The following is a 17,029-nucleotide window of genomic DNA, read 5'->3' as shown; positions in this document are numbered from 1 at the left end:
AAAAAGTAGTTCTTTCACAACGTCATCTAATAAGCCATATTCCAGTTTTGTCGTTTAGAGCTATCTGCCCATTGTGACACGTGACCGCGGGCATGACAACACGTAAACAATAGCTGTCAGTGGCATTTTTAGAAGTTGAGACGGATAATATGGATAACAACTTCTTTATTTCGGGAAGTGCGACGTTTCGATACAGATTCTTGTACCGGTCTTGTACTCTTGCTTGACAACGGTACAAGAATCTGTATCGAAACGTCGCACTCACGAAATAAAGAAGTTGTTATCCTGAAAAATTGTTCCAATAGCTGTCAGGTTGACGTGCCGTTTGTTTTGTCGACAGCGCAGTGATGGCTTAGCAGAACATCACTGCCACAGGCTAATTTGCATATCATGTGACCGGACGTTTTTCTCTTGTTTGTAAACAAACGCGCATATTCATAATAAGAAGAGACTGGAATTACGCAAGCTTTTCGACGCGCTCTTCACAATGTTTTACATTGTTACATATATATTCTTCCACGACTGCGACAGTAACATTTATGACAGACATATTTTAGATAATTTAGAACAAACTTTATGGATATCAACTTCTTTTTATTCGTGAGTGCGACGTTTCGATACAGATTCTTGTACCGTTGTCAAGCATAATGGAGCATGAAGAAGGGGGAAGTATATATATACTGGATGTAGCAAAGAAAACAACATAAATTAACATAACTGGCTAGGCAGAAAGCTGACGAAGCCAGAGAGTAGACAAAGGACAGGCGTGGAAGCCAATGATGTACAAATAATAATGAGATCAACCGAGACCAAGGATACTTCATTCCATCCGCTTATGATGCACTCATCCACCAAGCCCAATCTACTGTATAAACTCTGCTGTATAAACATCTCATTATTATTTGTACATCACCTGAGATTCTAACGATTTGATTGGATAACCGATGACCCCTCAATTAGGTCACATTCTGACGTAACTATTTTTTCATTCATAACAAACACGTGAATTCATTCATTCTAAAACTTAAATGCATTGTTGGAATGTAGACATTGCGAACGTTGCCGTGTCGCTGTTTAATTGTGAGTCGAACTGAAACATTATATCCGTCGAAAAACATAAACCCAATGTTTCCACCAGTGATGTTAGCCGAATGAAGCAACTGCAAACCAAGAAACGAGGTGCTACGGAGTAGTTTACTGCAGGAGGCTTACGAGGCGATGACAACTGACATGCATCGTGACGTCGGTGACCAAGGCAGTGACGTCATTACAGTGTGACGTCATGCAAATATTGTACTACAGTACAAAACTCTTCCGCAACCTCTTTATGAAACCGGTTTCGGTTTGAAACCATAAAAATAACAAAAATACGCTATTTTGTCAATTTAATGCATGTAAGACGTGGGTAATAAATAAAATACCCCACTCGGTTTCATTACATACGAATTATACGAAACTGTTTGCTCTTTGCTCGCTTTTGCTCGCTTTTGCTCGGTCAGATACCATAGGAAGGACACTCGTTTCGTATAATTCGTATGTAATGAGACCGAGTGTAGTATTCTCTATGCATACGTTGACCACGTGGGTAATAAAACTACCTCTGATCCTCGGACTTATCCCCATGTATGCAAAAAACGCAAGGTTCAAGAGTAGAGGAGTTTCCCCTAGGAAGTAGTCCATCACCGCTGCGATATTGCTAGAATATTGCTAAAAGCTGCGTAAAACTAAACTCACTCACTCTACCTCACCTAAGTACAGATTGTCCGAATCCTTCTTTACACTACACGCTGCATGAAGTTCTCATGGCAACGCTGTTAAAAGCTTATGCGTCAACAATCAAAACCGTGAGGTGGAGTCCCGTCGGGGCAACATACGGGTATGTGATATCATGTCAAAGATAATTAATTCATCAAAGTTATAGCATTACAGAAGCTCGACTGCATGTCCCGACCTTTGTCACAAGGTATCAATGCGACAACCGTTAAACACCTACAACCTGACCGTCACCACTCACGCGATCACCTGACACGTGACATGTCTATTTGCGTTCAACTTCTCAACTGATATATCTGTAACAGGAAACACAGGTAATATTCATCTTGTGGAGACACACGCAGGTCATAGAGGATCACGTGCAAGGTATGACATTTCTAAGTCGGTCACATCCCACACGCATGGAAATACCATCTGGTTTGGATGTAGCCGACCAAGGGGATATTCTCTGGCCAGGGCCTTCTGTCTCAGTCATAGTGTACATTTGAGTGACAATGATACCCTAGCTACTGTCAGAGTAAACAACTCCAGTAAGTTTCTAGGGCTGGGACGGGTAGGAAAAAGTGGAATCGAGTACCCGCCATTACAGAGTTCTCTCCCTTTCCAGGTACTCGATTCCAAGAAATAGGACTCGATTCCAGCTGTACCCGACCCGAAATCGAGTACTCAAGTACTCAAGTACCCAAGTACCCAAATGCCCGTCCCAGCCCTATAAGTTTCTGTAAAACTTCATATATTCAAACGATATATTTGTTTCAATATATGTCCAAAGTACACCGAAATTTTATTCCCTTTGTCTATTAATCTATTCAGCAAACATTCGGTGTATCCCCTCTCATCGTGTATATTCAGCGGATAATTCCCTGAACATTCAGACCTGTTTTCGGTCTAAAGGTACGTAAAGACATATGAAACTCATGGGTCATACACAAATATATATCCTAAAAATTCATTTGGTTTTCGCGGAAAACCTGCATTACAGTTCTATAAAAACTAATATGGACCAGTCTTGTCCGTGGCAGTTGGGATTGGAGTATGTGAGCAGAGTGGAATGGGGCCGAAATTGATAATTGGTATTCTATGATCTATTAATGTGATGTTCACCACTCTTGTGCCTTTTACGACCAATGGAATCTGTTCCGGGAGATATTGGAGCCTGGTTGTTACCTGACGTTGACGTTCCGAATTACATTACATTCAACTTAACAATCCTATTGCAAAACATTCTCACATTCTCATACTGATATTGTGAAACTGTTCACTGACATAACGGTACGCCAAGGGCCATCGGAAAAACATTGTGAAAGGAAGCCTTGTGAAGAACAGACAAATAACTCACTTTTGGCATTGCAGTGTCATAAGAGGTGAACTAAAACCTACATCACAAATGTGTTAATATTTATGTTTTAGAAACGGATTTCGATATGGCATCTGTGACGCATTATGGAGAGGAAAACGCGAAAGACAAGATAAAGAGTCCACGATCACCCTTGACATGGTTAATGAGGAAAAGCTGGATATAGGTCGTATAAAAATGAATAAAATTATAATCAATCTTAAAATGTATATGTGTCGTACAATAAGAAATAAAAAAAAGTAAAATAATTTTATAAATACGTATTGAAAAGTCTTCAACACTTGACCTAACAACCTGAAGTTTCGTTTTCATTCATGTTAATATTTTACCAGCATTCGGCTTCTTTGTTCAAAGTGTTCATTGGACCATGCATGAATACTGGTATTCAAATTAATTATCTTCTTAATTTTATATTATCATTTTATTTAACCTTTTTTTATTCCAATACAGGGCCAAAGATGTATTTAGACTCTGCACGGGTTTACACTAAGTTTTGCCACGTGACTGCGGATAATGAGCTGGTCAACTCTCCATCAAGTGAACTCAGTATGAACACCATACGCTTTCGGCATTACTACGGCACGTGTGGTCAGCCCATCCCTTTGGTCACCCCTTTTGGGACCCTCCCTCCATTCGCTACTGGGAGACACTCATCAGGGTAGGTGTAAAACGACCAGTGTGGTCTGTCATGGAGATGGCAGTGCTGGAGGAGAGTCAAGTCGACCGGAAGTACTTGGCGTGCTATCAGCCTCGTTCCTGGGGCATCAATATATCTCGTTGTAATAAGCATAAAGGTATATGCACTAAAGTATACAAGGAAGGAGAATACGTCACTTGCTCCCCAAACACTATGACTGAGGAACCAGGCACACAGGCCAACCTCCACTATGGCGTTGTGTTGGATGTGGGGAGGGGGAGAGTCGCCTTTATTGATATTGACAAGGAGGTTGTGTTAGCCAAACTGGATGTGGAGTTCAGAGAAGTGCTTTACCCAATGTTCAGTGTTGGACCGTGGCCTGATTATTTCACTGTGGTTATGAAATTGGTCAGTGGAGAGGACATCACAATGACCAAAACAAAGAAATTACTGATTCGTTCTGCACTTACATGAGAAAAGCCGATCGTGAAAAATCATAATGAAACTTGCAGCCTTATGGATGCATGTAGCACCAAATACGGCCCCAGCAACTCATGCTTGTCGTGAGCGGCGATGTGATGGCTTGGGTGGTAAGGCTGGGTGACTTGGTTAATTGTGTGTCATCGTCCTTTCATCTGTTTTTTTTTTTATTTTTTTTTTCCAAAGCCATCGTCACATAACTGTAATATTTCTTGTGCGGCCTTACAAATTAAATAAACAAAACGTACAGTACAATTAATGTTATACGGACTGATTGCGAATGTAATGTTTCAAGAAGTGTTGGTCAAAGTAAGAGGCATCTCCCAGTAACAATTTGTGTTAGTCTTGTCCACTCCTCTTGCACCGCTGCACCCAGTTCAACCAACGTAGTAGGTGGCCTGTGACACGTTTTCCCGATCATTCCCTAGAAGTGCTCTATGAGAAAAGTCAGTGATGATGGCTGAACATTGCATTCTTTTGATGTCTTACTACTCGGGGTAAGGCGCACACTGGGCACGGGCATTAACGCTTGAAGCACAGCATGGCTCGCAACTATTGGCGCCAGAATATTGCCTCAGTTGTACTGTGTAGTAACCCTTCAATGAATAATATGCAGTTGCTTTGAGACATTAATATGAGCCCGCTCCACGTGACTACAGTGAGTGAGTATGGCCAGTATATATATAGTCTGTACAGGTCATGGTCAGCTCTCTGCCTTTGTACCTCGACAGTGAAGCTTACACTAATAATACCCCAGCCGCCCCTCGTTTAGCGGAGACCGCCTCCGTGGTGTAGTGGTTAGAGCGTCCGCCCGGAGAGCGGAAGGTCGCGGGTTCGATCCCCGACCGCGTCATACCAAAAGACGTTAAAATATGGTACTTGTTGGCGTCCGCCCGTCTGCGGAGCTCGGCATTAATGCGTCATACCAAAGACGTTAAAATATGGTACTTGCCTGGCGCTAGGCATTAATGTATACAACAAGGACTGGTCGGCTCGGAGTCAGTATAATGTGTCTGAGAGGGGTATTCATGCTTCACTGCGACATGGTATCTCAGTGGGCTAGCACTATAAAACCAGCTTCGGTCTGGGCTAGTACAAGCAGGCGCACATACACATACACACGCATGCACGTCGTCATATGAGCGAAATATTCGCAAGCACGACGTTAAACCCAATTTCACCTCACCTCACCTCATTTAGCGGAGATTTAATGCGGCTATTGAGCCAGTGAGTAAGCACGTTTTAGTTGAGACACCAGATAGTGGCTTCACACACTGTAACCGTATGGGGAATTGAACCCGGGTCTTCGACGTGACGAGTGAACGCTTTAACCACTGGGCTACCCCACCCACTAAATATGTAGTCAATCTTACTTCATTGATTGTCGCTCTTAAAGGCCTGGATGTGTCTCGGGTTGGCTGTAGAAGCCTGTGCAGGTGTGTCTCAAGTTAGTTGCACAACCCCATGCAAACTCCAGTACACCATGCTTGATTCATCATACAGACCTGGGTTAGAATTGCCCCATGCTTGTCGTACGAGGCGTCTAATGGGATTGGGCAGTCAGGCTCGCTGACTTGGTTGTATCACATCAGCGTAGATGCACATGACATTAATCACCGGATTGTCTGGTCCAGACTTGATTATTAACAGACTGTGTCATATAGCAGGACTATTGCTGAGTGCGGCGTTAAACAAACAAACAAACAAATCATAATATCTGATGAAATGCTACATCTGTAAGATTTAAAGCAGAGAGAGAGGGGCGGAGAGGGGAAAAAGAGAAATTGAATGGCAAAGGTTGGTGACTTGGTTGATGCATCTCAATTCGATGTAGATCGATGCTCATGATGTCACTTTCCGGTTGTATGTTCCCGACTCGGCTGCCCTGTAGTGAGACTATTGCTGATTGCGGCGTCGAAGAATTTCAAAACGTGTCATCGTACCTGATGATATCGATAATCAGGGGATCATGTATCCGGTCACTCAATAATCTAAATAATTACACGAGAGATATTTAAGAACACCGTAAATCTGTTACTGTCATTTATTTCAAAACTTTCTAAAATGTTGTACTGGGAGACTAGTTAAACGGACAGCCGTGTCCACACACTAGATTCTAACCGTCTTGTGTTTGTTGGGAATAACACTCGTTCAAGGTCAATAAACAATTACAACTAATTCCCTCGAATCAATTCCAATGAACAAGCCAAATAATGTGACTCCGAACTTCAGCTGTATAACAAATTAAATGAATTAATAATAATTCTTTTGACAAAAATACAAGATTTGTATAAAACCTTGCACTGCACCAATGAAGCCATTACCCAAATCTGAAAAAAAATCCATTGACATCTTGCAAAGTATTTGGCTGAACAAACTTTTAATTGGTGATAATTCTTGATGAATGAAAAATATGAAAATATAATTTTGCACTTCACCACTCCTATAAATATGGAGGGTCATCCCCAAATTTGAAAACAATCCATACAAATGTGTTCAAGTTATAGGTTGAACAGAAATTCCTCTGGTTTCTTTCACGTTGAAATGATGTAAATTGACTCTTTCAAACATTAGAAAATCGGAACCAAATTTTGGGATTCACCTCTCCTTTAAACACAGAAGCGGTTTTCCAAAATTTCCAGTACTATTTCAAGTTATTGGTTGAACAAACTGAGTTAAAATTTGTAAATAGCTGTAAATCTTGAAAAACTTAAAATACAATAATCGCCTTAATACAAAGAAGGTGGTCCCCAAATCTAACGTTTTTAAATTGTTGTTTACTATATGCGTTGCACCTCTCCTTTAGACTAAGAAGTTCCAAATATAAAAACAATCCAACGAATAGTTTCCAAGGTAGTGGTTGAACAAATATGTCTTCGAAACTCCATGGTATAACTATATATATTTATACTTCAGTATCGTTTTCACGATAAACATGCATCTTATGTCCCAAATGAAATACTGAAATGCTATTCAAACGGCGTCAAACCCAACTTACTTAAAAGGGATTATTTTTTGAAATATGGATTGGCTGTACACAACATTTCACCGATTTCTGATTTCAGTTTGTTGCACCAGTAATGCATGTATCTTCAATAGAATATTTTGATCTGACTTTAGAAACAAATAATGCTTATCGGTAGATCACTACATACTTGTGGAGACTGACCAAGTTACGAAGTTTATGTTTTCTTTAGCTGCATGCTGGGCTTTTCAAAGTTCTTGAAACAATCGGAAGAACAAAACATGCATATGAAGACTTACCAACTTACGTATATATACCATGCCATTAATACGAGATCCTCTGCATTACTGATGTGATATTATTTACTATTTATCATCCCAAACTGTGTTCCACAGGAGATATCGCTTGTGTGACAGTAGATTTTGTACAATGCCCTGACAATGCTATGACGTCATGTACTTGATGACGTCACAATGCTATGACATCACTGAACTGCAAGTCTAATGGCAGTACCATGTTCAGAGATGTACATTTTTCATTGAAAATTAATGAAGAGTGATTTTGGATGATAAATAGAATCTCACCCTCGTGTCTTCTGATATCAAATATATCAACACTCGTTGATAAAGTAAAAATATCCTCGGCAAGCTCGTGTTGATATAATTGATATCAGAAGACACTTGGGTGAGATTCTCTATATATTATTTTATATTGCACCCTCTGCTACTGTATGTAAAATGTACTATAGGCCTACGGCCTCTTCAGTACTGTAAATATAGATTGATTGATTGATTGACTTACCAACTTAAGAATTTTACGTTTTTTTCAACTGGCAAGCCGGGTTTTTCAACCTATGATTTCTCAAAGCTGCCCTCCAGCGAAATGTCTCTCCACACACCCCACAGACATACAGCTTATTCTTATGCATGCCATTAACGTGTGTATTCAAAGCTCTTTTGGACGAAAAATTAGTATTGCACATGGTGCATAAAAACGCTTTATGGATATCTGCTAGAAGCCCGCAGTTTCTCATATGATGCTGCAGTGTATGTTTGCGGGAGAAATGTTTAAAACAGTGTGGACACTGAAGGAAATAAGCAGTGCCAAGGAAAGACTCTTGGGCGTGGCTCTCCACGTGGTGTTGGTGCTCAGCAAAAGTGTTCCACTGCAGACCGCAATGGCGACATTCAAACTGTCCCCGGTAGCCGTGCTGCTGGATCTGATGGAGGTAGTAGTCGTGCTGGGTGGGGAAGGTTTGATTACAGCTGTCACACATGAAGACCCCGGTGTCCCCTGCTGTGTGTGATGTTGCTACATGAAGGTCAAGGTCGTGTTGGCTGATGGAGGAGAAGCTGCAGAAGTCACAGCAGAGGAGGTCCTGAGTCACATCTTCACTGTCTCGCTCTGGAATGAGAAATGTTCATGAATCATCATGGAAATATCCTGTATATCATTTATGTCCTTCGAAAAGACAAACAGTTTTATTTAAAATCAAAACAAATATAGATTTCAGAGTCTTACTCATACTATAGTCTTTCCGGTTTTGTACATTTTGGAATGACAAGTCTTTATGGATGATCAACTTCTGTATTGTATAACAACAACGTTTCGGTATAGATACCTATACCGTTTTCAAGCAATTCCTATTACGGACAACTTCTAGATTGCCTCCCAAACAGTTTTATATATTGTGTGTAGCACGACCAAACAATGATTCGTTTTTACAGCTGTGTTGTTCGCATTTGAAGGTGTAAATGACCCATGGAGGAAAATCGCTTCGTCTTAAAAGCCGAGCAAAAAATAGACATTTCTTCATTGAGAAGTTTATGTACTAAACTAACAAGACAAGTACCCGAGACCTCGAAAGAGGCGAAAAAACATTGCCAGTCACCTTCTCATAGTGACATTTCAAACCTCAACTTGATGTTCTTGACAATAGTAATATAGATATTACATGCTACCAACGGTCAAAGATAAACAACACCCATCACAAAAGTCTCTGCTGAAGCTGGACATACACAACCACTCCAACCACACCACCTCTGTCCACGAATCCAACCTTCGATTCCAGGCGATACCAGTGAATGCCAGGTGACCCCTGGAGCGAGTGTGTTCTCCTCTACCATTGGTATCCGCCCGGGAAGTCGACAAATGAAATTTCAGTTATCCCGGGAAGTCGACAAACTGAGTCCCGGTTTGTAGACAGGTGCTGTACCGCTTTTGTCGACTTCCCGGGTAGTGTTTATATATTAAGTAGTGATGTTTTGAGAGTAAATGATATACTCCAGTGAGTATATCATTAGTGTTTAGATATCAATCTTTTACATTTTAAGAACAAAAGAACAAAGTCAATGATAATCCTTTGCTCAAATCTCATGACTTTGGACTGTTTTAGTAAATCGGTTATTGAGTTAAAGCAATTAGTATCGTTGGTGAATATGTCAGTGAAGAATGAATTCATCACCAAGTGCGAAATCGGCTACGCTGGTAGTGGTTGTTAAATCTCAAAACGAACGAACAAACGAACGAATTCATCCTATCATTATGGCGAATGCTTTGGTATGTGTGACGCTGATAGACAACCGTCGTGGTGGTAGACATCTCTATCATCAGGGATACAAGTTCAGAGTTAACAGAAGGAGGGCAGAGAAGACATACTGGAAATGTACACAGCCTAGGTGCAGTGCCCATGTTATGACAGTGGACGACATGGTCAACACTGTTGGCAACGGTCACAACCACCGTGCCCCAGACTACGTTACTGAAGTTGATGCATTCAAAGCCAAGCTCCACGATCGGGCCAGATCTGACCCTACAACCCACATTCCTCAGATCTACCAAGATGAAATTGCCAAGTTGCGGAGAAACCCAGATGTAGCACCTGACGCACTTCTGAGACTGATTCCCACATACGATGCCATGAGGACGAGTATGTACCGCCAGAAACACAAGACAGTACCAAGCCTGCCCCAGACCTTACAGGACATCGACCCACAGGACCAGGGCAGAGGCAGGGGAAAGATTCTTACATCGACTGGAGGGACAGTCTCCTATCTTCATATTTACCACTGACAAGAATCTAGAACTCCTAGGTGATGCTGACGTCCTATTTGCTTACGGGACTTTCTCACTTACGTTGAAGAGACCGTCACACAATGCTGTTGCTGCTGTCTTCCCTGGGACCCAGAGAAGTGGTTGTTTTTTCCACTGCATACAGTGTATCTGGCGTCGTGTCCAAAAGATCGGATTAGCAACTGAATACAAACGTTATGAGGATGTAACCAACCTTGTGCGGCTGCACTTCTCCCTTGTGCCCGAGGACAAAGTTGAAGACGTTTGGGTACACACCATCGCTAGTGCTCCACTGTCTATGTGGAACCACTTTCATAATGATGGACTTACTACCAACAACAATATTGAAGGCTGGCACCACAAAATAAACAAATAAACAAAGCCCATCCGAACATCTATGAGCCCGTACGTCTCACTCAGGACGAAGAGTCAGTGGCTGAGGTTAAGATCCAGCAGATCCAAGGACATTGCAGAGGGCCTGTCAGGAAGAGGAAGTATCTGCAAACTGACATGAGAATCAGATCTCTGAAGGATGACATGATCTCCCAGAGACTCTGTGAGATTGACTACACAGAAGACGAGTCGGAACTCATTCAACTGGGGCAGACATTACAGACTATGTGGAGACCTAAATGCCCGCTTAGCGATATCAATGCTAGGTTTCAATGAAAGACTGATTTATACATTTTACATGTGTTGATGTACATGCTCAGCGTATGCTTTATATTTGTTTGAAACATTTCGCATATTCAGATTCCAATACTAGTCCTTGTAGTGCCTTCAGACAAAAGCACAATTCATCCCTTTCCCTTTCTCTTGGCGCTAAAATATAGTCCTAAGTTAATGTAAATGTATGGCACATACGACTCTCTTAGCGCTAAGATAGTCGTAAGTTAATGTAAATGTATGGCACATACGACTATCTTAGCGCTAAGATATAGTCGTAAGTAAATGTTAATGTATGGCACATACGACTATCTTAGCGCTAAGACAGTCGTAAGTTAATGTTAATGTATGGCACATACGACTATCTTAGAGCTAAGATATAGCCGTAAGTAAATGTTAATGTATGGCACATACGACTATCTTAGCGCTAAGATATAGCCGTAAGTAAATGTTAATGTATATACATACGACTATCTTAGCACTAAGAGAGTCGTAGGTTAATGTTAATGTATGGCACATACGACTATCTTAGCGCTAAGATATAGTCGTAAGTTAATGTTAATGTATGGCACATACGACTATCTTAGCGCTAAGATATAGTCGTAAGTTAATGTATGGCACATACGACTATCTTAGCGCTAAGATATAGTCGTAAGTTAATGTATGGCACATACGACTATCTTAGCGCTAAGATATAGTCGTAAGTTAATGTATGGCACATACGACTATCTTAGCGCTAAGAGAGCTTTGAAAATCTAGGCCCTGGGTCTTGACCCACAAAGCGACGACCTGTCATACCTCAATAGATTATCTAAAGTTTACCAATAGCGCTATTGTGGATCTTGGCCCTGCCAGTTAGGTTCACTGGTATCCAATAATGAATTCAATTCATGATTGGCAATATCGAAAAGGTGTTTTTCACTTGAATTTGGGTATTATTTATCAGAGCAAGATATAGAATATCAAGCCAGGCAGCATGATAGTCAATATTATATTTTCATATTGACAGGAATGAGATATCTTTCAGTGGCATTTAGAAGTTGTACATTGATGTCCAAGATATTTTTATGGATTAAACTTCTTTTTAATTTCCCTCACAACGTTTTGAGACCATTCCAGGTCCCTTCATCAGGAAATTAAAAGAACTTTTAATCCATAAAAATATCTTGGACAGGAATGAGATAGATAGATGGATTGGCTTTATTTCCTCCAGATATGAAGATTACAAGCATTTAAACATCACATGATATTCACAGACAAGTGAATACATGAATGCATCAGAAAGTTAATGAAACAGGAAATTGCATTTGGCACCAGGTATCAAATTGAATCTCTTCTGTACAGTCTGGAAATCCACCAAGGAAGAACCAAATAAGGGAGTCATCATCTTTTGACCACAAGTCAGCAAAGCATTTGGCATCCATCAGGTCAAATACTTTTTCATACAGTTCGTCTCTCTCTGACATGTTCTTGGAGCATGATATAAATACATGGTTCACAAGATTATAAACAACTGTACCTCATGCACATTCTCTCGATTCTAGTGGTTTACATGCAATCTGGACAATTTTAGATACAGCATTAAATTTCAGGGGAAGTCTCTTGCACAGTAGCCAGAGTCTATAAGTGTTCTCATGTCGTACAGTCATGTATCTGGACAGATCTAAATCTGCTGGCTATTCTGTGCATTCGAGTAGATATGTCGAGGCTTCTAACTCTATCTGTGACCAGCTGGTTCCACTGAGGCTTGCTGAGAGGATTACAGGCATGAAAGTAGCCCCTGACCTCCATTTCAAAACTGTATTTTTGTATAAGTCTGAACATGTTGAAAGGGTGAGTAGAAGCATCATTTATCGTTATTAGGGTTACATTTATACTGACCAAATCGACCAATGAAGACACGTTTGAAGTAGTATTTACTACTCACCCTGCAGAGCTTGCCCATGTGTTGCTAAAACAGGGACTTGACTCCCAAAAAGGTTGATTTAAAAGCGACAAGACCCTTTCCACATCCACAAGAAATCTCTGCTAAGACCAGAGTCAACAATTTCAGCTATATCAAATAGTGACCAAATGTTTGTCAAAAGGGGAGCGTATCCCACTCCATCGGTGGTATTTTCCATACACACATGAAAAGACCAGTCAACTGTTCACCTAAAAAAATCAGGAATCTAAATAAGGATTGGGTCAAATTTGGAAATTGTTCTCTAAATATCCACCATAAAGCATTGATCAAACAACTCTGAGCAGTCTTTGAAATGATAATAATAATCTGTAAAACACAATAACAGTTCCATTTATATTGGGCATTTATCCATGCACATTGCATGCTCAAAGTGCTGACATATTACCCCTGGTCAACGAGTACCTGTCAGGCACTCAAGGTTCACATTCTTCTTGGTAAGACTACCATCTTAGTAATCTCTATGTCACCACTCTTGTCATAGTCTTGTGGACAGTTTGTTGTCACTGGTTGACAAATTAGAGTTTTGTCAAGGTCACTTATTGGTAAGCTAGACTTGGCCAACCAATCAAAAAGCTTGAACTGCGTGAAACATCAAACCTAAGAGGTATATTGGCACTACCAAGCAAGGCAGACATTGTGACCACCTCCTCTTCTTTCCGCCATGTACTGGGACAAATATGTTAATGAGAATATACTCCTTCCTTGTCAGTAGATACCAGTACAAATCTGATCGGAGTCCTCACCTTTTTCGCTTTTCTATTATGGACATGCAGATTGAGGAAAATATTTATACACACTTGTAAATTGTGTGGGGATTGGTTTGGTAGAATAATCTAATTAACATCCACAACAGAAATTCAGGTGGCGTCCAAGGTTTCAATCCTGAGCTGTTATCCTTCACATCTGCAGATATTTGTACTGATACAGAATAATGAATGAGTACAGTTATATGCCGCTGTCAGCAATAGTCCAGCACTAAATTGGTACACCAGGGGGCGTCACACCCCCGTAGAAAAGATAATACGCATCACATAATGTACCCATGTAAGGTTTAGAACATCAAACCACACACTGTCCCTTTGGTTGAACCGGGTCTTGGTGAGTGAAGCGCTTTAACCACCAAGCTACCCTGATACAAAATACAATGCTCATAGAAATACAACAGACATAAGAATTACTGAAGTAGGACTTTTATTCAGATGTGACATTTCTTCTATCAAATATAACACATAAGTTTCACAGTACTGATATATATCACAACGTCCCGAAACTGACGAAGGCTTCACTTCATCCATCTGTATTTCCTTTTGAATTTAAATAAAACTAAAATATCTACTTAAAACAACCTTACTACACAGCTGTATAATGTCAATCATGGCTTTAATGAATGTGAACTAAATATAAAATATACAACTTGTCACAACTGAAGAGATATGTATTTGGAATCAGAAATACTTTCTCTGGGTAATCAGATACTGAAAAGACCTGTTGGATTTCTAATAATAATCCTTCTGTATGACAACCAACAGTTAACAAGTGAATACTCAATTGTGGAAGTCTATGCAAATGCACTCTTGAAGTACTGTGAGTTGCCAACAAGGAGGACATATGAAGATATAGTTGACTTATGAGCTTCAAATCAATAACTGAATTTGGAAAGTTGCGGTTTGTTTGATTTTCTTTGCCTTCCACTCTATGTATATGCACTCATGAAGTTCTGTAAGTTGCCAGCATGGTGGACATTTGAGGACTACTATGACTCATGGACTTCTATAACTGAATTTGGAAAGTTAGCAGTTTGTTTGATTTTCTTTGCCTTCCACTCTATGTATATGCACTCATGAAGTTCTGTAAGTTGCCAGCATGGTGGACATTTGAGGACTACTATGACTCATGGACCTCTATAACTGAATTAGGAAAGTTGTGATTTTGTATGATTTGTCTCTTCAGCCTTCCACTCTATGCAAATGCAGTCTTAAAGTACTGTTAGTTGCCATCATGGACATATGAAGACATATTTGAATCATGGACTTCAAGTCTATAAGATCCAAGGCAGATCTGAGAGGCAGTGAGCGTCCTAAAACTGTCCAAACAAACACAATATTTACAAGGGGCACTTCAGTCACAACAGTTGTGATGGAATCACTCCACCTTCTGAACCAAAGCCAATCGATAGCCACACCGCTTGGCATGGGCCATCAGGTTTGGTTTATGCTTGTAAACCTTCCCGCATTCACAGGGGAAGACCTTGTCTTCATGAGCTGACTCCTTGTGATACAACATGGCTCTCTGATCAGAAAACAGCCTCTCACACACAGGGCAGGCCGTTCGTTTCCTTTTGGTTTTCCCGCCCGTGGGTGACTCAAACAACACACTACTGCCTGGAAGGTCTACTGGTCTCTGGGACATAAGTTTGTGAATCGTTCCCATCGGTAACACCCCTGATCCCTGAGGGTAGGACAATTGTTCCGAAAAACTTCCAAGATGGCTGCCATATGTTTGTTCCCCGACTGGGAGATAATTGGACGTGTGTAGTTGTGTAAAGGATCCACAGCCTGAAATCAACAAGAAAGTCATATCATAATGGTGGTCTGTATGGTATTAACATTGTGGAGTTAAAAACTGAATAGAACAATGTGACGGCACCAACCATACTAGATGGCGTTACGTTTTATCATCCCAAACTGTGTTCCACAGGAGATATTGTTTGTGTGAGATCATTTTGACAGTAGATGTTGTACAATGCCCTGACAATGCTATGGCGTCATGAACTTGATGATGTCACAATGCTATGACATCACTGTACTGCAAGTCTAATGGTAGTACTGTGTTCAGAGATGTACATTTTTCATTCAAAAGAGTGATTTTTTATGATAAATAAAATCTCACCCCCGTGTCTACTGTCTAATTATATCAACACTTGTTGATAAAAGTAAAATATCCTCAGCAAGCCTCAGATATTTGTGACTTTATCAACTCGTGTTGATATATTTGATATCAGTAGACACTTGGGTGAGATTCTCTATATATTCCAGATGCCACAGGGCAGTGAAGCTGTGGCATAAAACCATACTCACTCACTCACTTACCAGATTGTCTGATCAAGATCGACTATTTAAAAGCTGATGTCATGTGACAGAAATATCGCTGAGTTCAACATTTATCAACAAACAAAACTATAGTAAAACAAACAAAAAACTGATACCTGAACAGAACACTGATGACCAAGACTCTAGCTGTCCACTCAACCATGTTCAGCACCCAATGCTAAGACACTACACACTTTGCGATGCCCAATAAGTCCAGTCCTATACTTGTACACCTTCCCACACTGACACTGAAACACCTTCCTGTCATGAATGGCTTCCTTGTGGTAGATGAGAGAGCCCCTGGTCAGAGAAGGACTTTACACTGAGGGCACGGCCATGCTTTCTTCCTGACAGCCTTGACCCACCAGAAGGTGGGTTCACACACTGAAACTCGGCATTCATTGAAGGGTTCATGTGTAAAAAAGTTTAGCAAGGGAGTCCAGCTTGAGGTCCCCAGACTTGGCCTGGGTCATGGGATCACCTGGAAACCGACAAAGCCAGAGCTTGACCAATTGATACTTCATGTACGACATCCATGGGTAAATCCTATTGGTATGAATACATACAACGTGAAGAAGAACCACAAGGCTCTGTAGCTCACTTGACATATGAATTATGATTTAACACTTCAACCCAATACATTATATCCATATTGATAAAATAAACTGGCTCATCCGACGCCATATGAATAATAATTTGACACTTCAACCTAATACATTATATCCACATTTAGCTGAAATAAATCAGCACAAGACAATGTAGGAAAAGGGGGGAAAAATTGATTTGTTGAAACAATGTGGAGTGCTAATAGCGGATCTTCCTCTTGCCATTTCGTTCCAACCTAGGTAAAGCCCTGTTTCTAGTCATTATTTGAAAATGGAAGAAAATCACAATGATCAAACAAAGATATCTCCAAATAAAGGAACCCATTTGAAGAGATCCGAGGTTAGAATGAGCCTGCAGTAACCCATGCTTATATGTCGAGGCTTCTAACTCGATCTGTGACCAGCTGGTTCCACTGGGA

General features: G+C 40.6%; 2 protein-coding genes across 2 annotated transcripts in view; one reads left to right on the top strand and one right to left on the bottom strand.

Annotated features, from left to right (window-relative positions):
* Positions 1-1,741: 1,741 nt before the first annotated feature.
* On the top strand, positions 1,742-4,506 carry LOC124274968. Its single transcript, XM_046710341.1, has 3 exons — positions 1,742-1,876; positions 3,184-3,296; positions 3,581-4,506. The coding sequence occupies exons 1-3, from the start codon at positions 1,803-1,805 to the stop codon at positions 3,790-3,792; spliced, it is 399 nt and encodes a 132-aa protein (XP_046566297.1). The 5' UTR covers positions 1,742-1,802; the 3' UTR covers positions 3,793-4,506.
* A 1,771-nt stretch (positions 4,507-6,277) lies between these two features.
* Positions 6,278-17,029, bottom strand: part of LOC124275018 (zinc finger and SCAN domain-containing protein 12-like) — a 105,171-nt gene continuing 94,419 nt past the window's right edge. Inside the window, exons 2-3 of the mRNA XM_046710498.1 lie at positions 8,014-8,616; positions 6,278-6,479 (exon numbers count right to left, since the gene is read on the bottom strand). Coding sequence (XP_046566454.1) covers positions 8,027-8,616 — 590 coding nt within the window. The 3' untranslated portion in view covers positions 6,278-6,479; positions 8,014-8,026. The remainder of the gene's footprint in view (positions 6,480-8,013; positions 8,617-17,029) is intronic.

The sequence above is a fragment of the Haliotis rubra genome, unplaced genomic scaffold, assembly GCF_003918875.1.
Source record: "Haliotis rubra isolate DU_JTF1 unplaced genomic scaffold, ASM391887v1 Scf197, whole genome shotgun sequence".
In the NCBI taxonomy this organism is placed as follows: domain Eukaryota; kingdom Metazoa; phylum Mollusca; class Gastropoda; order Lepetellida; family Haliotidae; genus Haliotis; species Haliotis rubra.
Note: the sequence above shows the minus strand (reverse complement) of the source record. Positions and strands in the feature narration are given on the sequence as shown.

Coding starts and splice junctions, on each gene's coding strand:
- LOC124274968 (XM_046710341.1), top strand. CDS start 1,803: ATGGCAACGCTGTTAAAAGCTTATGCGTCAACAATCAAAACCGTGAGG. Junction 1,877..3,183: donor CCCGTCGGGGCAACATACGG/GTATGTGATATC, acceptor TTTATGTTTTAG/AAACGGATTTCGATATGGCA. Junction 3,297..3,580: donor TGAGGAAAAGCTGGATATAG/GTCGTATAAAAA, acceptor ATTCCAATACAG/GGCCAAAGATGTATTTAGAC.